Here is an 18,996-nt window from a genome sequence, read left to right on the forward strand (position 1 = left end):
TCAGGAAGGGTTACTGGCTTTCCCCACTGGAAATGCCTGTTAATTAAAGAGTTGTGTGTGTGTGTTTAGTACTGCTGCAATATTTAGACATACACTGACCAGAACCTAGGCATCTTTTCAAATAGCTTGGATAATACATAATTGTCAATGTGGACTCTGCAGGTAATGAAACAGACACATTTGACCAGCTTTGAAAAGCAACTTGAATTTTATCCCATGACTTGCAGTGCTCCTCTGAAGAAAGTTGCAAAGACTGTGAGGTGCAGCTGCTTTTTTGTGTGGATCAAGACAGATGTGTGAGAGACTGCACAACCTGGCAAACTCGGAGTTTATTTATGCTTCTATCCCAGGCTCCTGAGCTGGGTTTGGGACTGACTTCTGCAGTATGATTTGTTGGCAATCTGTCAGGCCTTGGACCACAGTCTCCTCCTCCTAGCTGCAGTCACTTCAGAGAGGCTTGTGCCGATTCCCAGCTCGCCAGCCGTAAAGTGGCGTGCCTGCAGCATGAGACAGAGGTACGTTCCTCATGTCTAGCAGGTAGCACATGAGTGGGAGTAGGATCAGGAGGCTGCTGCAGGAAAGGTACATGCAGCTGGGGGTGGGGGGTTGATTTATGTGTCTTCTCATTGCAGATTCTAAGATACTTACCCTGGACCTGTCCAGTGAAAAGGCAGGGAATTTACATCCCTAGCCAGTGTGGAGAGTAGTACCCTGCAGAACTAGAGGACTAGGACAGATTGTGCAGAATTGCTTAGCAGATTGGGATGCAATATTCTACACTACAAGGTCATGAGAAAAATCCTTGATGCATTTTAAACAGCAGCCGTTTGCTTTGTGCTATGCTGATGGAACTGGATGCTTCTTTGCATAAGGATGTTAACAGTGTGTTGTGTGTGCATTTGGGGAAGTCACCATGTAGTTTTTGCCTTTCAAGCTGTATAACCTCATCCTGTACATAGTTATTCCAACTGAAGTTAATAGCACTTATACTATGCACGTAAGTAAGTGTACATAGGATTGTTGCCTGTGTCAGCAAAAAACTCACTGAAGAGTGCACCTGGGGAATCTAGCTATGGCATACCCAAAATTGGAAAAACATTTGTTGGCTTCTCAGATCAAGCAACAAATCTTTAGAACGCAGTTTTGCACAGAATCATGCTGGGCACATGGGCCTTTTTTAAAGCTGTGGTTCTGACTCACAAGCCACTTTGGCACTGATCCATCTGGGCTTCGGTTGTAGAAATAAGCAGTGATGGGCTCAAGTGTTTTGGAATGCTTTGGGACTGGCAGCTAAACCTTATTTGTTTGTATGTTTGTCGCAAACTTTAATTGCACTGTGACTTGAGCTCTGAAAAATGTCTATGGCTACAGCCATATGCATACTTACCTGGGAGTAAGCATGATTGAACATAGTGGGACTTGCTTCTGAACAGACATGCACAGGATTGTGGTGCAAAGCTTTGTTGTAGAACTAAAGAAAATGTGGAAGAATAGTAAGATATACAGTCTGTTCTAAACCAGATAAGGAATGCCTGATTTTCTTAGACCTATATCTATTATTCCTATGTATCCGGGTTTCTGTACCCATCTGGATGTTCTAACAATAAGGTAGACTGGTTACAGAAAAACCCTGGCTTGAGGATCCTGGGAAATGGGGCTACCTTATTCTTCCTGATATATTTATGATGGCCAGAAAAATTTAGCTTCATCTTGGACAACTTGTCACCTCAAGCCCAACAAAGTGCTTTTAAAAAATGTTTGCCCTCAAACACCTGTCATAACCCATGAAATACCTGAATTTATCTGTGTTGTGGTGCTTTCCAAATGTTTCAAAATCTTGCCAATTTCAGAACATGCTAGGATTGAAATTAAGGTATTTGTGGTAAAATTTCAAGAAATAAATCCCTTTTAGTGTTATTTTTGGGCATTTTTAACATGCAGACATTAAATTCCACTTGTATTCTACCATCTTCAGCATGAGGATTTCCTTTTCACTTCTTTTCTAGTTGCATTTGAGAAGCTTTAGTGAAGAAACGTGACCATGTCTGGACCTGGCAGACGAATCAAGACAGTCACATCAGAACTGAATAAGATCTGCCCTGATGAAGGAGATGGCTACTCTGTGTATCCTAAGACCTACTGTGACCTTGACATGGTTCCCAACCTCAGGCGGAGTAATAGTACTGTCAGTAAGAACAAAAGGAGGACTCATTTCATACCTAGCACCAATGAAAAGGCAAGTTCACAGGAAAGGAGATAGTTGGACTCAGATGTCTGTGGCCTGTTATAGGACGGAAACCATGCATGCAGGCTGAAGGACTTTAATTACTATATCAGAGCTGTGCTCTTTGCTTCTGCACCATCAATGCTGGGATTTGTAGTTGTTACATAAATTTGCAAAAAAAAAATCAGTATGCTATTTTGCTTCTGCTACTAATGATTGATGTTCTGTTTGTTATTCCCACGGCAGGAGAATCTGAGCTCATGGATCCCTGAAAACATTCGGAAAAAGGAATGTGTTTATTTTATCGAGAGTTCCCAGATGTCAGATTCAGGGTAAGAGAGGTACTTTTATTCTTTCTTCTGAACAATTTTGTCTGTGTATTGCTAGGTAAATGGCAATGTGATCATAAACAATCCCAGCAATATCTCTTCACTGATCAGGGAATCAGGAAGAAGTATTTTATTATGAATGGAATTTTGGAATAATGCTGTTAGTAGGAAAGACTATTTTTCTGGATTGTGGTTCTGGAAAGGAACTACTATACCAACATATGAGCTACTGATAGACAAGACTGGAGAAACAGGTGGGAACCTGCAAGGACTTGCGGGGGGGGGGGGTCCTCATTTCCCCCTCCCTCACTATGTCCTGCTTCCTGTTCTTGCCCACCACAGCCTCTCCCCCTTTTCCTGCTTCCTTCTTCCTTCCCACCCACCAAGACTAACCAATTTTATTGTAGCATAAGCTTTCGAGAATCAAGTTATCTTCGTCAGATGCCTGATACAGAGACTGGTCAAATACAGAGGAGGAGGAGAGAGAAGAGGCAATTAGGGGGAGGAAGGGGGAGGGTGCAATCAAAACATTCCTTTGCTAGTATATGTAAACATCTCCTTTTGGTGTGTGTATCAGTTGGCTTCAAAGGAGTTTGCCCTGTTAGTTTGTAGCAGCCAAACAGCTAGACCATCCAATGCATCTGGCAAGGAGAGCTGTGGTTATTGAAGGCTCATACTGCATTGGATGGTCTAGCTGTTTGGCTGCTACAAACTAACAGGGCAAACTCCTTTGAAGCCAACTGATACACACACTAAAAGGAGATGTTTACATATACTAGCAAAGGAATATTTTGATTGCACCCTCCCCCTTCCTCCCCCTAATTGCCTCTTCTCTCTCCTCCTCCTCTGTACTTGACCAGTCTCTGTATCAGGCATCTGACGAAGAGAACTTGATTCTCGAAAGCTTATGCTACAATAAAATTGGTTAGTCTTAAAGGTGCTACTGGACTCTTTTTGATTTCATTTATGTACTGCTTTTCTCCTCTGGGGACCCAGAGCAGTTCTCCTTGCCTCCATATTATCCTCACAACTACCTTGAAAGGTAGGTTAGATTAAGAATGCATGACTGGATCAGTGTCACCCAGTGAGATTCTGCAGCACAGTAACAATTTGAGCCTGGGTCTCTCACATCCTCTAAACACTACACTACACTGGCTTTAGAGGGTGGGGCTGATGTTGAACAGAAGCAAACAGACAGGCCTGAATGAGGCATGCAAGTCATGTGGTATCAAGTTGCCCAGTGGTTACTTCTGGGCCTGACTCAATGAGTTCTCCCTCAAAGCCCAAAACAGCCCCAGAAAGGGCCCTGCCCCCTGCCCCTGCCATTTCCTGACAGAAACCAACCATGAAATAATGGCTAAACCGTTATAGTTGCCTAGCAACAGCCACTGAGGGCATCTGGTTAAAGCTAAAGATGCTCCTTTTATAATTTTCAGTTTTCTTTAACTCTCCAATGTACTTTTTTGAGATTTCAGAATTTTCTGCGAGCCTGGGATGCCTTTCAAGGGTGTAGAAAGATTGATTTTGTCCTTCCATGGTTCCAATCTCTAGATTTAAGTATCCTCAGATGAGGGCTACTTGGCTATTAGTATATAAGACAAGCAGGGGCCTGCAACAAAATGTGGATTGTGTAATGGGGATGAGGGGATGGGGGCTAGGGAGCCACAGCAGGTGTGGTGAAGTCGAGAGGAGTGCTGGTTCCATGTTGCTGTTGATGGTGTGGGGGGAGGGAATGTGTGGGGAGGTAGAATCCCATCCCTTATGGCTTTGCTTTCCCCACCATTGCCGCTCACCCTTCCCTGTTTCTGTCTTTCCACAACTGTTCCTTGTTACTCTATCCCCCCCAACCTTTCCTTTATTCTTTTGCCCCCCTCCCACCAGCCTTTCCATGTTTCCCTTTGGCCACCTATCCTACTATTCCCTGTTGCTCTGTCTCTCCAACTAGGGTTACCAAACTCCAGGCAGGGCCTGGAGATCTCCCAGAGTTACAACAACTCTCCAATTGACAGAGATCAGTTCCCCTGGAGAAAATGGCTATTTTTGAAAATGGACTCCATAGCATTATACCCTTCTGTGGTCCCTTCCCTCCCCAAATCCCAACTTTCTCAGATTCCACTCCCAAATCTCCAGGAATTTCCCAAACCATAGTTGGCAACCCTACCCTCAATCCAACCTTTCCCTTTTGACTCTTTCTGCCCCCTCCCCTTCCTGGCCTTAACTTACTATTGGTGGTTCCCTCCTGGGCCTGGCAGGGTCTCGGCACCAGCCTCTCCTTACTTTGCCTCCCACCTCCAATCCCTTGGAGTCAGGTGGCTACTGTTGTCCCCTGACACTGCTTCACCTGACAACACCATTGGTCACGAGCTTTTAACTGTTAAAAACTTGGTAAGAGGCCCAATCTAGTGCCACACTCTGCACCCTATCTGGATGGGGGCCTCATGGCAATTTTTAAACAGGTAAAAGCTTTTGTAAAATGCCATGCCGTTGGTGGGGTAGGGGGCAGAATCATGGGAGCAGGTTGCAGGGAGCCATGTCAGGCTCCCTGTCTCCCTCAGCAATACTACTCCACCAGTGGAGGCCAGGAGTCCCCTTCCCCACTCTGTGCCAGTGATTCTCCTGGGCCATTGCATAGTTTCAGTGTGAGAAGTATGGAGAGGGGTCTTTTGTCATCTGCTGCTGGGCTTGGCACAGCTCCCAGCTGCAGTGACTTACCAGGCAGCTGGGCACCTTGCCCCAGCTTCATCACTTCAGTGACGGAGGCAGGGGCAACTCCCCAACAGGCCCCAGCTTCAGTCCTCAGCAGCAGCAGCAGCAGCGGCAGCAGCTTCACCTCCTCAGCTGTGGAAACCAGAGGTTGGCATTATTCTACACTTGCTATTATTTGGGGGGGGTCACCCCCTCTCAATGTATTTTAGGTGGTGTTCAGGTTTTTCTACAACCCTTAGTGGTTCCTCAAGCTTGCAGAAGCATCTGCTTTGCAACCAAGTTGCCTTGATCCATGGATTTAAGTATCTTCTGATCACTTTGCTTTTAGTATGTAAGAAAAGTGGGGACCCGCAAGGTCTTTCAAGGGGGCATTTCATTTCCCCTGCCTCCACCATGTCCTCTTTCTCTTCACTGCCCTCCAATAGCCTCTCCCTCTTTTCCTGCTTTCATCTCTCCTGCCCATTTAACTTTGTCTGTCACCTTTTCTTACCTTTCCTCTTCCCCATTATGGCCCAGTTGCTTGGTGGGGAACCTGCAATGACTGGGGGGTACTTCTCTTGTATTCCTTTCCCCATGCTATTTCATGTTTCCCTCACCCTGCCTCCTTCCTCCCTCCCCATGCTATTTTCCTGCTTATTTTCCCCTACATCCTTCTCTTGCTCAAACCCACTAAACAGCTTTTATTTGCCTCCCATCATCACCTAGATTTCTTAATTTACTTCATTTATATACTGCCTTTCTCCATAAAGCAGCTTACAACATTTTACTTGCTTCCATATTGTCTTCACAACTCTGAGAGGTAGGTTAGGCTGGAAGGGTGTGACTAGAACAAAGTCACCCAGTGAACTTCCACAGCAAAGTGGTGACTCAAGCCTGCGTGTCCCAGGTCCTACCATAAAACTCTAACTACTACACTGCACTGGCTGGGGGGAGGGGGCTGCTGTTGAACAGTAGCAAGCAGCTGGGCCTGGATGAGTCATGTACGTCATATGGTATCTGGCCAGTGGTTGCTTCTGGACCTGGCCCCGATAAGTCCTCTCTCAAAGCCAAAACTGCTGTGGAAAGAGCCCTGCCTTCTCTCCCTGCCTTTTACGGACAGCAACCCATCCTGGAATAATGGCTAAACTGTTATAGTTGCCTAGCAACAGCCACTGAAGCCATTTGGTTAAAGGTACAGGCACTCCTTTTACCATTTTGGGTTTTTTTTGTCATAGGGTTTTTATTTTTTTAAAGATTTCAGTTTTTTCTGCAAACCTGGGGCATTTTTCTGGTGTGTAGGAAGATTTATCTTGTCCATTCATGGCTCCAATCACCAAATTTAAATATCGTCAGATCAGAGTTACTTGGCTATTAGTATATAAGGTGATGGTACAATATTAAAAACAAACAAACAAACCTAACACTCAGAATACAAGTAAGCCAAACAAGTGCAAATGGGAGGGTTAAGAAAGAATTTTTCTCATTGAAATCAATGAGACTTACAAGTATTTAGGTTTGGAAAATCTGCAGCTGCTGACATTTTCTGTTTTTTTAGCCTGCAGCACATTAGATTGCTAGGTGGTAGAATATCTCCAGTTCTCATAAACTCCCTATGCCTAAAGTCATCCTTTTTCAAAGTGGTTAAAGGCCCAGAAGCTGCATCTTTGTGCAGTTTGACAACTCTAGCAAAGTATTGTCGAAGGCTTTCACGGCTGGAGAACGATGGTTGTTGTGGGTTTTCCGGGCTGTATTGCCGTGGTCTTGGCATTGTAGTTCCTGACGTTCCGCCAGCAGCTGTGGCTGGCATCTTCAGAGGTGTAGCACCAAAAGACAGAGATCTCTCAGTGTCACAGTGTGGAAAAGATGTTGGCAGGTCATTTATATCTACTCAGGAGGGGTGGGGTTGAGCTGAGTCATCCTGTAAGAGTTTCCCAGGGTGTGGAATGCTAATGGCGGGAGGCTTCACTGTATCCTGAGGAGGTTCTTTTGCATATGGACTGGTACTTGATGTGCTATTCTTCTCTGCAGGGCTATTGTCGGGTATTGTTAGCCTGGTGTTTTTCAGAACTGGAAACCATGCTCTGTTCATTCTTAAGGTTTCTTCTTTCCTCTTGAAGTTTTGCTTATGCTTGTGAATTTCAATGGCTTCCCTGTGCAGTCTGACAAAGTAGTTGGAAGTGTTGTCCAGTATTTTGGTGTCCTGGAATAAGATCCTGTGCCCTGTTTGAGTTAGGCTATGTTCAGCCACTGCTGATTTTTCAGGTTGTCCAAGTCTGCAGTGTCTTTCATGTTCTTTTATTCTTGTCTGGACGCTACGCTTTGTGGTCCCGATGTAAACTTGTCCACAGCTGCAGGGTATACAGTATACTCCTGCAGAGGTGAGGGGGTCTCTACTGTCTTTTGCTGATCGTAGCATCTGTTGTATTTTTCGGGTGGGTCTGAATACTGCTTGAAGGTTATGCTTTTTCATAAGCTTTCCCATCTGATCAGTAATTCCTTTGATATATGGCAAAAACACTTTTCCTGTAGGAGACTGTTTTTCCTTGGTTGTTTGATTCATCCTGGGTTTGATTGCTCTTCGGATTTCATTTCTGGAGTAGCCATTTGCCTGAAGTGCGTGGTTTAGATGATTAATTTCCTCATTGAGAAAGTGCGGCTCACATATCCGTCTTGCACGATCCACTAATGTTTTCATTATGCCTCTTTTCTGTCGGGGGTGGTGATTGGAGTTTTTGTGTAAGTACTGATCAGTGTGAGTTGGTTTCCTGTAGACCTTGTGACCTAACTGAAAGTTTGCTTTGCGGATGACCAAGGTATCCAGAAATGGGAGTTTTCCCTCGATTTCTTTCTCCATTGTGAATTGTATGTTCAGGTGGATGTTGTTGAGATGATTCAAAAACCCCATCAATTCTTCCTCCCCATGGCTCCAAATGATAAATGTGTCATCCACAAACCGGAACCATACACTAGGTTTGTGGGGTGCTGATTCTAGAGCTGTTTTTTCAAAATGTTCCATGTAGAAGTTAGCTATAACTGGGCTGAGAGGGCTCCCCATGGCCACCCCATCCATCTGTTCATAGAATTCGTTATCCCATTGGAAGTAACTGGTTGTCAGACAATGATGGAATAATGCTGTTACATCCTCTGGGAAAATCTGCTTAATAAGTGCAATAGTGTCTTGGTAAACAGCAAAGCTCTGAGCATGGGTAATGGGACTGTTTTGGTGCAGAAAAGGCATCTAGATTTATCTGTAGCTTTTCTGTGGATACAGCAGGCTGTTCTGGCAAGACTCCCAACAATTTCTGAGATTCTGATGATGTTTTCTTACAGGAAAATAGTGTGTGAGTGTGGCTATCTCAGGGAACAGCATTCAGAGGAGGCTATAAAGCCTGCCATGTTCCAGGGGAAAGAATGGGACCCCAGAAGACACATCCAAGAAGTACCAACAGATGCTTTTGGAGACCTCTGCTTCACAGGCTTAGGGCAAAAAGTAGCAAAGGTGAGTTTGCGCATGATTCTCTGTCATAGAGAGGGCTGTGATTTATTGCTTGAACATAATAGTCAGCATTCACAGCTGTTAATACTTGAACTTTTCCAGTGATAAGACTAAGAAGGTAAGAAGAGATAGTAAGGCCAGGAGATCAATAAATCTAGCAGTTAAGTCTCTTGGTTATACATCCAGGCTGCAAGGTCAAAAATTAAAGGTACCCTCACTCCTGTTTTACGGCATTATAAACACTGTATCTACATTGTAGTATTCTTTGGGCCTCACCTATAAGGACAAAGGCCCAAGCTAGACATGATGTAGGGAGACCTAGGATCACTTCTCCCCTGGATTTTTTAAAAGCTGACAGCAACTGTTAGGAAACAGGGTCTCACAAGCCCTTATTGTCAAGTGTGGAGGGCACATACCCATCCCAGGTTCCACTCAGTGCTTCCCCTTCCCTGCACTCCTGGTGGTTACTCTTCGTTTATTCTGATACCACCATTCTGATCCACTGGGGGCTAGCTCCTAGGCACCCTCTACTGTATTTCCACTTAAAGGCTCTGCCTCATATTCATGTCTCCCACTTCAATTGCACTAGCTACTGCGAGAACTAGCACACTAACTTGTGCGCTCTGGGAATGAAGGGAATGATCACTGCTCTTCCCCCTATCACACCTTTATAATAAAGAGTCCAGTAGCACCTTTAAGACTAACCAACTTTATTGTAGCATAAGCTTTCGAGAGCCTCAGCTTTCTTCGTCAGATGCATCTGACAAAGAGCTATGGCTCTCAAAAGCTTATGCTACAATAAAGTTGATTAGTCTTAAAGGTGCTACTGGACTCTTTGCTATTTTGCTACTGCAGACTAACACAGCTAAAGGATCTATGACCTCTTTATACAGGAGACTAAATAGGGGTTAACATGGATCACAGAGATCAGACTTGAAAAATTCAAATTGTAATAAAGAAATAAAAGAGCATTCAGTTTTTGTAGACACAACAAACTGAGCAAGGGCAAAAAGGAAAGGTGCTAAAACCACAACAAGAATAGCCATGCTGGATCAGACCAAAGGCCCATCTAGTCCAATGTTCTGTTCACAATTACTCTGTTCACACACAGTCCTCTGACCCTAACTCTCTACTTACCTTAAACAATGGAAAATTAGGATAGGCTATTAATTCTTCAAGTTCCAAGTACCAAGAAATCATCCTTTATCTCAGTCTGATGTTTTGGGTCTCTTCCCTGGTAGTCTCAGCTACATGCTCTCAATATGGAGCTCAGGTGAACATAAAGACTCCTTAGAGTAGCTTGCAGTCAGATGGAGACTGAGCAATAACAAATAACAGAGGTTAGAGCTAAAAGAAGAGCCTCGTAGCAAATGACCAACCACTGAAGAGAGCTTCTTGTTTCCAAGAATGGGACCCTTCAGTATTTTGGCCTCCTGCAGCTCTGTAGCTCAGGCAGAGACTCTGGTACAGGAGTGACCTGTATGCCTATTGTCTTTCCTCTGAGTAGGGCCATTTGTATTTCTAAGGCATTAGATGCTGGGTAAGTCATTCTCTTTCTGTTTCCCCTCTTAGCCAATTGAAGGCACTTTGTAACCTGTTCAGAGTACAGACCCAATTAAATTAAGCATTGGTACAAATTCAGAGGAGTAATGTATTTCACCACAGTGGCCACAAAGGGCCTCAAATCATATCTTATAACTTGAAACATCTGACAAGGTTATCTATATTTGAAGCATCTTCTTAAAATATATAAAAATTGTTAGTTCATTCTTGCTACGTTTTATCTTAACAAAAGCTATGTAAAATTATTATTACAGTTATTGTTATGTTTTTCATACATATGAATTATATTACAATTATCATTATGTTTTTCATACATGTGAATATTTTTCAGCCCTCAACCAGTACACCTATCCTTGAATAATATCTCCACTCCTGTGAAGTTAAGACATTCCTGTCATTCACAGCTTCTCTCTGCACCTTGGCTTCATCACGTTGTATCTATTGATATAAATTAGACAGCTTTTCTAATCTACATATGGCCGCACAACTGCGTTACTCCGTTGTTTCATGCCTCTCTCCAAGGTTGTTCTATTCTAGGCCTCTAGACTCCCTTTGTGGCATGTCTAGCTATGGGGCTGTTCTAGCCCTGTTTTTGTGTGCAAAGACATCTTCTGTGGTTTTCTTGGTCAAATCTAGCAACAGTTCCCCTATATTTCTAACTGATAGAAAGATCCCGGCACTGTTATTTGCTGATGATACGGTAATACTTCCAGAACCCCAGTGGGTTTTAAAAGAGTGCTTATGGCATTTAGCTGCTATTGTGAAGAGAATCAGTTAGGAATTAATTATCAAAAAACAAAATCATGTCCTTTGGCAGGAGCTAGAAAATAAGGTCATGGAGTATCAATGGACATAGGGGACAGCAAGTTCAATGTCTTAAGTATTTGGGGGGGGTTATTCATTTGTCTGGGTCAAAAAGGGCCCACTGTGAACGTGTAGCCACAATTGGTCATAAATCCACTCAGGGCATAGTAAAATTTCTACGTATTAAAGAAGGGCATCATTTACCAGCTGCCCTTATGTTATTCCAAGTAAAATCACTGTACCAACTTTTGTATGGGACAACACTGGGTCCACCTTCCTCTTGTTTCACACCATTAGAGAGAGAGAAATAAAAAATTTTAAGAGCAATATTCCAACTATCTAACTCGGTCTCTTAATGCAAGCTTGCATCTAGAATCTGCTGTTGAGTGTAAGACTTTCTCCACAATTTATCCTAGAAATGAGCTATGATCAAGCTAAAGCAACAGTAAGACAAAGATTGTCATACATTGAGCGGCAGGAAGACTTTATTTAATGTTCTGAATTTTATGATTTCAGAAAATGTTAGATATATTGTAGCTCCCGTCCCCTACCTTACCTTGCTGGAGACCTTGGGCCAACAGAGGGCATTCTTCCAGGTTAGATGGAAAGTCCTCCCCTCTGTGGTGTTAGAGGGGAGATATAAAATATCCCCATGTGGGAGAGAATTTGCCCTTGTGGCACTGGAGGTAGAAACAACTGGACATGTTTTGCTTTATTGTTGCCCATGAAGGGTTTTGAATGTGATAGTCATCATGACCTTGTATTACTGTTTTCAAAGCCATGGTAGCGAGTGGAACACTTGTGAGTCTGGATATTCTTGCATACCGACTAGATTTAGGGAATAGATCCCTTATATGTTTTGTTTTCCATCTGCAGTTTGTGCGTGTCTCCTCTGACACTCCCCCAAGACTCATCTACCAGCTAATGACACAACACTGGGGCCTTGATGTACCAAACCTCTTAATATCTGTGACGGGAGGAGCTAAAAACTTCAACATGAAGCTGAGACTGAAAAACATTTTCAGAAGGGGGCTTGTCAAAGTGGCACAAACAACTGGTAAGGTGGCTTCCTGTCCCAAACGCAGCTGGAACAAGCGGGCCTTTTGTGTATCCCTCCACTCCAAAAGCAAGAGAAATAGGGCAGCTGAGCCAGTCCAGTCATATTTTTTGTTCCACAGGAGCTTGGATCATCAGTGGTGGTTCTCATGCTGGTGTTATGAAGCAAGTTGGGGAAGCGGTGCGGGACTTCAGCCTCAGCAGTAGCCGCAAGGAAGGCGAGATTGTCACCATTGGCATCGCAACGTGGGGGACTGTGCACAACCGCAACAGCCTCATCTGCCCCATGGTGAGGCAAAAGACCTTCAGACTTCCTGATAGGAGTGTTGTTAATGTGCAGGATGATCCTATGCAGTGTTGCTCCAGTCTAAGATCACGGAAGTTAATTAGCTTAGACTGGATTTGCTCTGCATAGGGTTGCACTGTCCACTACATTCAGGGGTGGGGTGTGTGTGGAAATAATGACAACTTGTAATAAGACTGTGGCAGTGATGCCACCATAGAAGCTGCTTTGTGACTGTAAGTTGTACAGTATCTACTGCAGCAAGGGAGAGACTGAGAACAATGGAACAAGTTCTAAAGCAAATATTGGTAAGACTAGTCTAGGTTCATTTGGGGCTCTGATTTCAAAATGCTGATATAAGTAGGGCTGGCATTATTTACGTATATTAGTTTAATCATTTCATGAATCAATTATCATGTTTAAGAACAGCATTTTCATTAATAGGGAAGGTGAGAAGAGATCAATAATGTTTTTACTGCACCCCTATGAATATGTGGACACGTGTTCAGACTGACATGGATGTTGGCTTGCTTGTTTGTGCAGGGATCTTTTAACTACCGAGGCAGCTGTAAGTATCTATGAGGAGCAAGGTTCAGTAGGAAAAGAACAACAGAAACAGATGAAAAGTGGAGTTTATTGAGGGATTTGGTATAATGTTAGGAGAGGGGGAAAGGAATTTATCCTGAGTAAGCACTAGCAAATATTAAAACAAAGCACAAGTAAATAGCATATTTCCTAACAACACCCAGAAAATACGAACCAGAGCTAAACATGTAAATGTGGGGACAGAAGAGAAGTGAGAGTCTGGTCTTTCCAGCTATGAGAAACTAACAGAGAGAAGCAAAATCCCAGCTCTCTGTATGGTGCAGAGTGAACTGGAAAATAAGGGGAGATAGATAAGATGAGGAGCAAAAAAATATACCTTTCCTATTTATGTGTAGCAAAAGAGGAGAGATCCAGTGCATTGGGCACCTGTTTCCATTCAGGTGAAGCTCAGAACAAACTCAGGAGCAGTGATTTTAGCAACAGTGGGCCAACCATGGTGGTAGCAGTTAGAATCCAGAAAACAACTACAAAGTTTTCAGAACTAAGAGCTAAACCACACAAGACGAATTACACAAGGACGCTCAAGTGAAGGAAGATGCAATATTAGCCAGGAAGCGTAGTTTGAATTTCGCCTCTCTCTACAGAGGGGGCAAAAATAACTCCTCAGAGGGTTTGTTAATTTCCTCTTTGCCTCCCTGAAGCACTGTCAGTTATTAACAAACCCTCTGAGGAGTGATCTAGCCGGCTCTGTAGAGAGGTGAAATTCAAACTATGCTTCCTGGCTAACATTGCGTCTCCTTTCACTTTAGCATCCTTATGTAATTCATCTTGTGCGGTTTAGCTCTGAGAGGTGGCTTTTATGCGCTTTTAGTGGTTTTGAGAAGGGGACTGAAAGGTAGAAAGAACGCCAAATATTTAAAAGTTTGGGGGAAGTATGGAAAAGTCAGCCTCGAGTGATTAGTTTACCTGACTAGTGGCTGTCTCAGGCCTTTTAGATAAAGGCAGGGTATGGCTTGATAGATTTACCTGAGTGGTACTTTTGATTAACAAAGGCTAGGAGATCACTGATGTCTAGGTTTGCCAACCTCCAGATGTTGGCTGAATATCTTCTGGAATGTCAGCTGATCTCCAGGCAATAGAGATCAGTTCCCCATGGAGAAAATGGCTGCTTTGGGTGGTAATTATAGAATTATACCCCACTGAGGTCCTTCCTCTCCCCAAACTCTGCCTTCCCCAGGCTCTACTCCTAAAATCTCCAAGAATTTCTCAGCCTGGAGCAGGTAACCCTATGTTCTGGCCTCACTTATGATTGTCTTCAAAGAACTCTGTCAATTTTTGCTCAGCAAACTCTAATATTTAATCATGGCCTGTATGTTGAAAGCCCAAGAACGATTATCAAGGGAGTGTCCAGGCCCCAGGGGAACTTGCATTTCTGTCCATGAGTCAGCTTTTCTGTTCATGAAGCCTGATCTCAGTTTCTCAGTGTGATATCAAACCTGGCTTCTCTTTCTCCTGCAGTCCCAGGCAATGTTCCCTCTAAGCTTTGCAGTGTTGTGAGCTAAAAATCTACTTTGTGAGCTGAAACAACAACTTTCATTAAAGTTTTGAGTGCACCTCCTTTTTAAAAAAAATTACAATCAAATTTAACAATAAAATTTAACAATAAAAGCCATTAGGTGAAAGGGCCACAAAAATCAGTGTATATTTCTGTATAAAAATGGATATGTCCATGCTGATTACAAAGGGGTACTTGTATTAGTCTGTTGCTACAAAATAAAGCAGACACGCAATGGCACCTTAAAGACTAGCACATTTATTTCAAGATGAGCTTTTGTGAGTCAATGCTTACTTTTTCAGCCTCCTTCTGCACCAAGGGCAAGTTAAATGATGCCTTCACCATGGTGGTGGCTGAGACACTACCTCCTCTCCACAGCTCTCTGGGGCTGAGGGGATCCTAGCGATTTCAGACTGCATGAGTCAGGCCAGACCCGATCACTCAGCTCTGCTCTGTTCCCCAGCTAGAGCCAGCAGTGGCTGGAGGTGCTCTCTGGCACCCCCCTGGGGGCCAAACTAGCCACAGCCAGGAAGGGAGGAGAGAAGTGGGATGAGGCTCCATCCCTGCTCCATCCCTATAGGGCCCACCTGCAGATGCTGGCTGACTGGGAGGGCGGGGCCGCCTGAGGGTTAGTATCTGTGAGCTACATCTGAGAAGCTGTGAGCGATTGCTCACGTGCTCACATTAGCGGGAACACTGGTCCCAGGCAGCATGTTGCCTGAGAGATCATAGAGGTGAACAAAACAGAGCTCCTACCTCAGGGCTTCTTCCAGGGTTACAACTGAACACACATACTTGTTGGGGTCAGGAGTAGACATGGGCACGAATGGAAAAAAAACCCCAAACACCCTGTTCGTTGTTCAGTGCCATCCACGAACAACGAACATAGATGAACATGAATTGTTCCCGGACATGTTCGTTGTTCGTAGGGGCCAGAACTCACCCCCACCCCCACCCTCCCCTCCCCTCAAACCCACTTACCTGGCCCTTTGAAGATCCCTTTAAACTGTCAGCTGGCATGTGGCAGGGGGGGATTCCCCCCTGCCGCCTGCCAGCTGATAGTTTAAAGGGCCCTTTCCTGCCACGTGCAAGGGGCAGGGCCCTTTAAACACCCCACAAACTGACCTTCCCAATGTCCAATACCCACCAAATTTACAGGGGACATAGTCCTCACTGTCCTCTGAAGACCCCCCCCCCCAAGTTTCAGAGCGATTGCACCCCGGGAAAGGCATGATCCACAGGTCTACTCATTGGCTGTCATTTTCTCTTCACAGTATCTCCTGCAAAAGACTTTCTTCAAAAGTTGTCACTTGGCATGTGCAAAAAAAAAATTCGGGTTTCCTGCTTCGGGAAACCCAAAGCAGAAAAAAGGGTTGGAAATAAGGGATTTCCAAAGTGGCAAGCCGCTTCAGGAATCCCTTGTTTGACCTGCTTCAGTGTGCTCCATAAAGGTTCACAGTACACCAACACACTACCCTGCCCCCGCTGCTTATTTCACCCGATGGGAGGTGGAGGAGGGAAACCGCAGATTTCCCCGCCAAGCACCTGATCCGTGGTTTAAATGCCCCTTTCCCTGCTGCTGTGCAGCGGCACGGAAAGGGGCATTTAAAACCCTGTGATCCGAAGCAATACGAATCTCTTTGGGAAGCTTAGATTCGGCATTTCCAAATCAAGCCCAGGATGCTGGGCTTGATCCGGAAATCCCGAATCTTTATGAATCAAGTCTGATTTGGGTGTTTCACTGCTGCAGGATTATTGCTGTTGCTGGCAGTATCATTGCTGCAAGATCTAACTTGAGACCCAAAACACAGCAATTACTCCCCATGTTCGGTGCTTGCCTCTCAGGGACTGAAGCTTGCTCACAGTGGTCCACATGCAATACATACATTCAGGCTGGGAGCGGGGGTTGCAGGTAAAAATGGGGGGGTTGGCAACAACATAATTGCCTGTGTAGACATCTTCAGTGGAATCTCCATGGCCTCACAATTCTGTTATACTAACAACACTCATAGATGAACTATGCACTATGTTTTTAAACACATTGAGTCAGGGTTTCCCCAACCCTACTCTGCCCTATTGGGGAACTGCACACACATTGCAGGCTGCATGTACAGTCCCTCCACTAGGGCAAATAACTCCTCACCCAGCATTTTGAGTTGAGAAAATGGCACAAGGGAAGGCTCAAACTCCTCCTTCCTCCATACCATGGTCCCAGTCTGAGTTGGGCCCCTGCAGGGCCTGGAAACCTAGTTCCCAGCAGTTGTCATCTAACTAAGCCCAATGACAGTCAGGTTGGAGAAACCCTGCTCCAAGTTTTTAAAAAATATTTTAATAGCATAATAACAACAACAACAACATTCAATTTATATACTGCCCTTCAGGACAACTTAATGCCCATTCAGAGCAGTTTATAAAGTATGTCATTATTATCCCCACAAGAAAACACCTTGTGAGGTGGGTGAGGCTGAGAGAGCTTCTAGAAGCTGTGACTGACCCAAGGTCACCCAGCTGGCTTCAAGTGGAGGAGTGGGGAATCAAATCCAGTTCTCCAGATTAGAGTCCTGCACTCTTACCACTACACCAAACTGGCTACTTTGCCCCTTCAGAGTCTGAGACTAGTATTTCTGTCAGTTGACTCTTGTCTTTCTGTCCTGAAATAAATCTTCATATATTTCATATACACATGTTTATACCTGGAATATAAGATAGTTTTTACAATATACATTAAATTTGCACAATTAAATGCATGCACACGGACTGAAATTTTTATTCAGTTTTCTTGCAAAATGGATCAAGTGAGTAGCTTGTGACAAGATTATGGGATAATTTCAACTTTAAAAAGGTTAGCAGTTGAAGTTAACCCAAGTCTCTGTACACGAGATGCCAGGGTACGTGTCTGTCAAGTGTCAGGAGACACAATGTCAGTTGGGAAGCTTAGTTTTGAAAACGAGCCAGTGGAGATGGATTCTCTCAATGCCCTCCACTGCCTCTGGCTTGCCAGACTGTCTCCTCTTCTGGATCTTTTATCCTGCCACCCTTACTGCTTACAATTTTGAAATAACTGAGCCTTAGCAGGGCAAAGGCCCCGGAAGGGGAGATGCTAGAGATGGTGGAGGGCTGGGAGAGAATCTGTCCCCTCCAGAACAATCTCCACTGGCTCTGTCATTTAAAACTACACTTCCTGTGAAGAACACAGGTCAAAAATGTTGTGTAGAGAGACTCTGAATCTGTTAATACAATTTATTGTACACAAAGTTCCTGCAAAAGGGCTTTTATAATGAAAAAGGAATGGCCAAAGACCAAACAAAGTTAACATGAATTAACTCTTAAGATCAGTCATGCATATACTTGGTCTTCTTTGACCATGTGCAAAGCTATGCATGGGAGAAAACAAGCTGGAAGTGGAGTGCAAATAGGGACAGAATCTAGTATGTTGTGTGACTTGTTTGGTAGTGCCCCCCCCCACAGCCATGAATATCAGTCCAGCTCTACATTGATAGGTTTACTGTGGCTCAGTGCTAGTACTGAAGCCTGTCATTTAGAAATAAGAGAATGGAATGCTGATTCTTATTTCTTGATGGTAAACATCCTAAAAGCATATTGCCACAATGGTGTGACACTTTGTTGTTACTTAATATTAGAAATCTAAAATCTGCAACTGGGTTTCTCAGCATTTTCCTCTTTTGATGTTAAATCTTTATAATACAGTCCCAATAGAGATAAGAGGAAAAGTCAGATGAAAGAGACTGTCAGATGTGAGATCAATAACAAGGGGCAAGAATGAACCGTCTCTTCTTATATTCTGCAGATCACAACACTTTTCTCATGGTAGTCATGTTTTCTTTGGCATTAGGAAGAAGCTGCAACATGCACAAAAGAATCCTACCGTCTTTATTTCTTCCTTACTTCCTGCCTTTTTGCCTTCCTGCCTTTTCTTTCTTTTCTTTTTTTTTTGGCAGAAAGATTTTAATAACATCTAATGTATACAGACATACCTAATGTTGGGTAGAATACACATTTTATTTTTCATCAGACCGTATCAATGCACTGCCTTTTCTACTCAATGGGGACCCAGAGCAGCTTCCATCATTCTCCCCCCCCCCCCCTCCATTTTATCATCACAACAGAGGTAGGCTACGCTGAGAGAGAGTGACAGGCCCAATGTCACCTAGCAAGCTTCCATGGCTTAGTGGGATTGTATTTAAATGACTTTTTTTTTCTTTTACAGATTGCGTCCACTGAGGTTGGAAATGAAAGAAGAGCTTCTTAATCCTTCCTTCCATATAGTTTCCCCCTCTACTTGAATCACCACCTCTAATCTACTAATACGTTTTTTTTCCCTAGTGGAGTGGTCAGAGCAGCATGAAAATAGTGATGAGGGGCAGCACAGAGTTTAAAAATCTTCTTCCCCCAGGAATATCCCCCCTATGTATCACAGCCTCAGCATCTACAACC

At 43.9% G+C, this 18,996-nt stretch overlaps 1 protein-coding gene across 1 annotated transcript in view; it reads left to right on the forward strand.

The window, feature by feature from the left end:
• Positions 1–2,041: 2,041 nt before the first annotated feature.
• TRPM2 (transient receptor potential cation channel subfamily M member 2) overlaps positions 2,042–18,996 on the forward strand; it is a 60,617-nt gene continuing 43,662 nt past the window's right edge. The window contains exons 1-5 of the mRNA XM_054982772.1: positions 2,042–2,236; positions 2,471–2,556; positions 8,569–8,737; positions 11,978–12,158; positions 12,280–12,446. Of these exons, the coding sequence (XP_054838747.1) occupies positions 2,042–2,236; positions 2,471–2,556; positions 8,569–8,737; positions 11,978–12,158; positions 12,280–12,446 (798 nt within the window). The remainder of the gene's footprint in view (positions 2,237–2,470; positions 2,557–8,568; positions 8,738–11,977; positions 12,159–12,279; positions 12,447–18,996) is intronic.

This window comes from Eublepharis macularius, chromosome 6, assembly GCF_028583425.1.
Source record: "Eublepharis macularius isolate TG4126 chromosome 6, MPM_Emac_v1.0, whole genome shotgun sequence".
Lineage (NCBI taxonomy): Eukaryota > Metazoa > Chordata > Lepidosauria > Squamata > Eublepharidae > Eublepharis > Eublepharis macularius.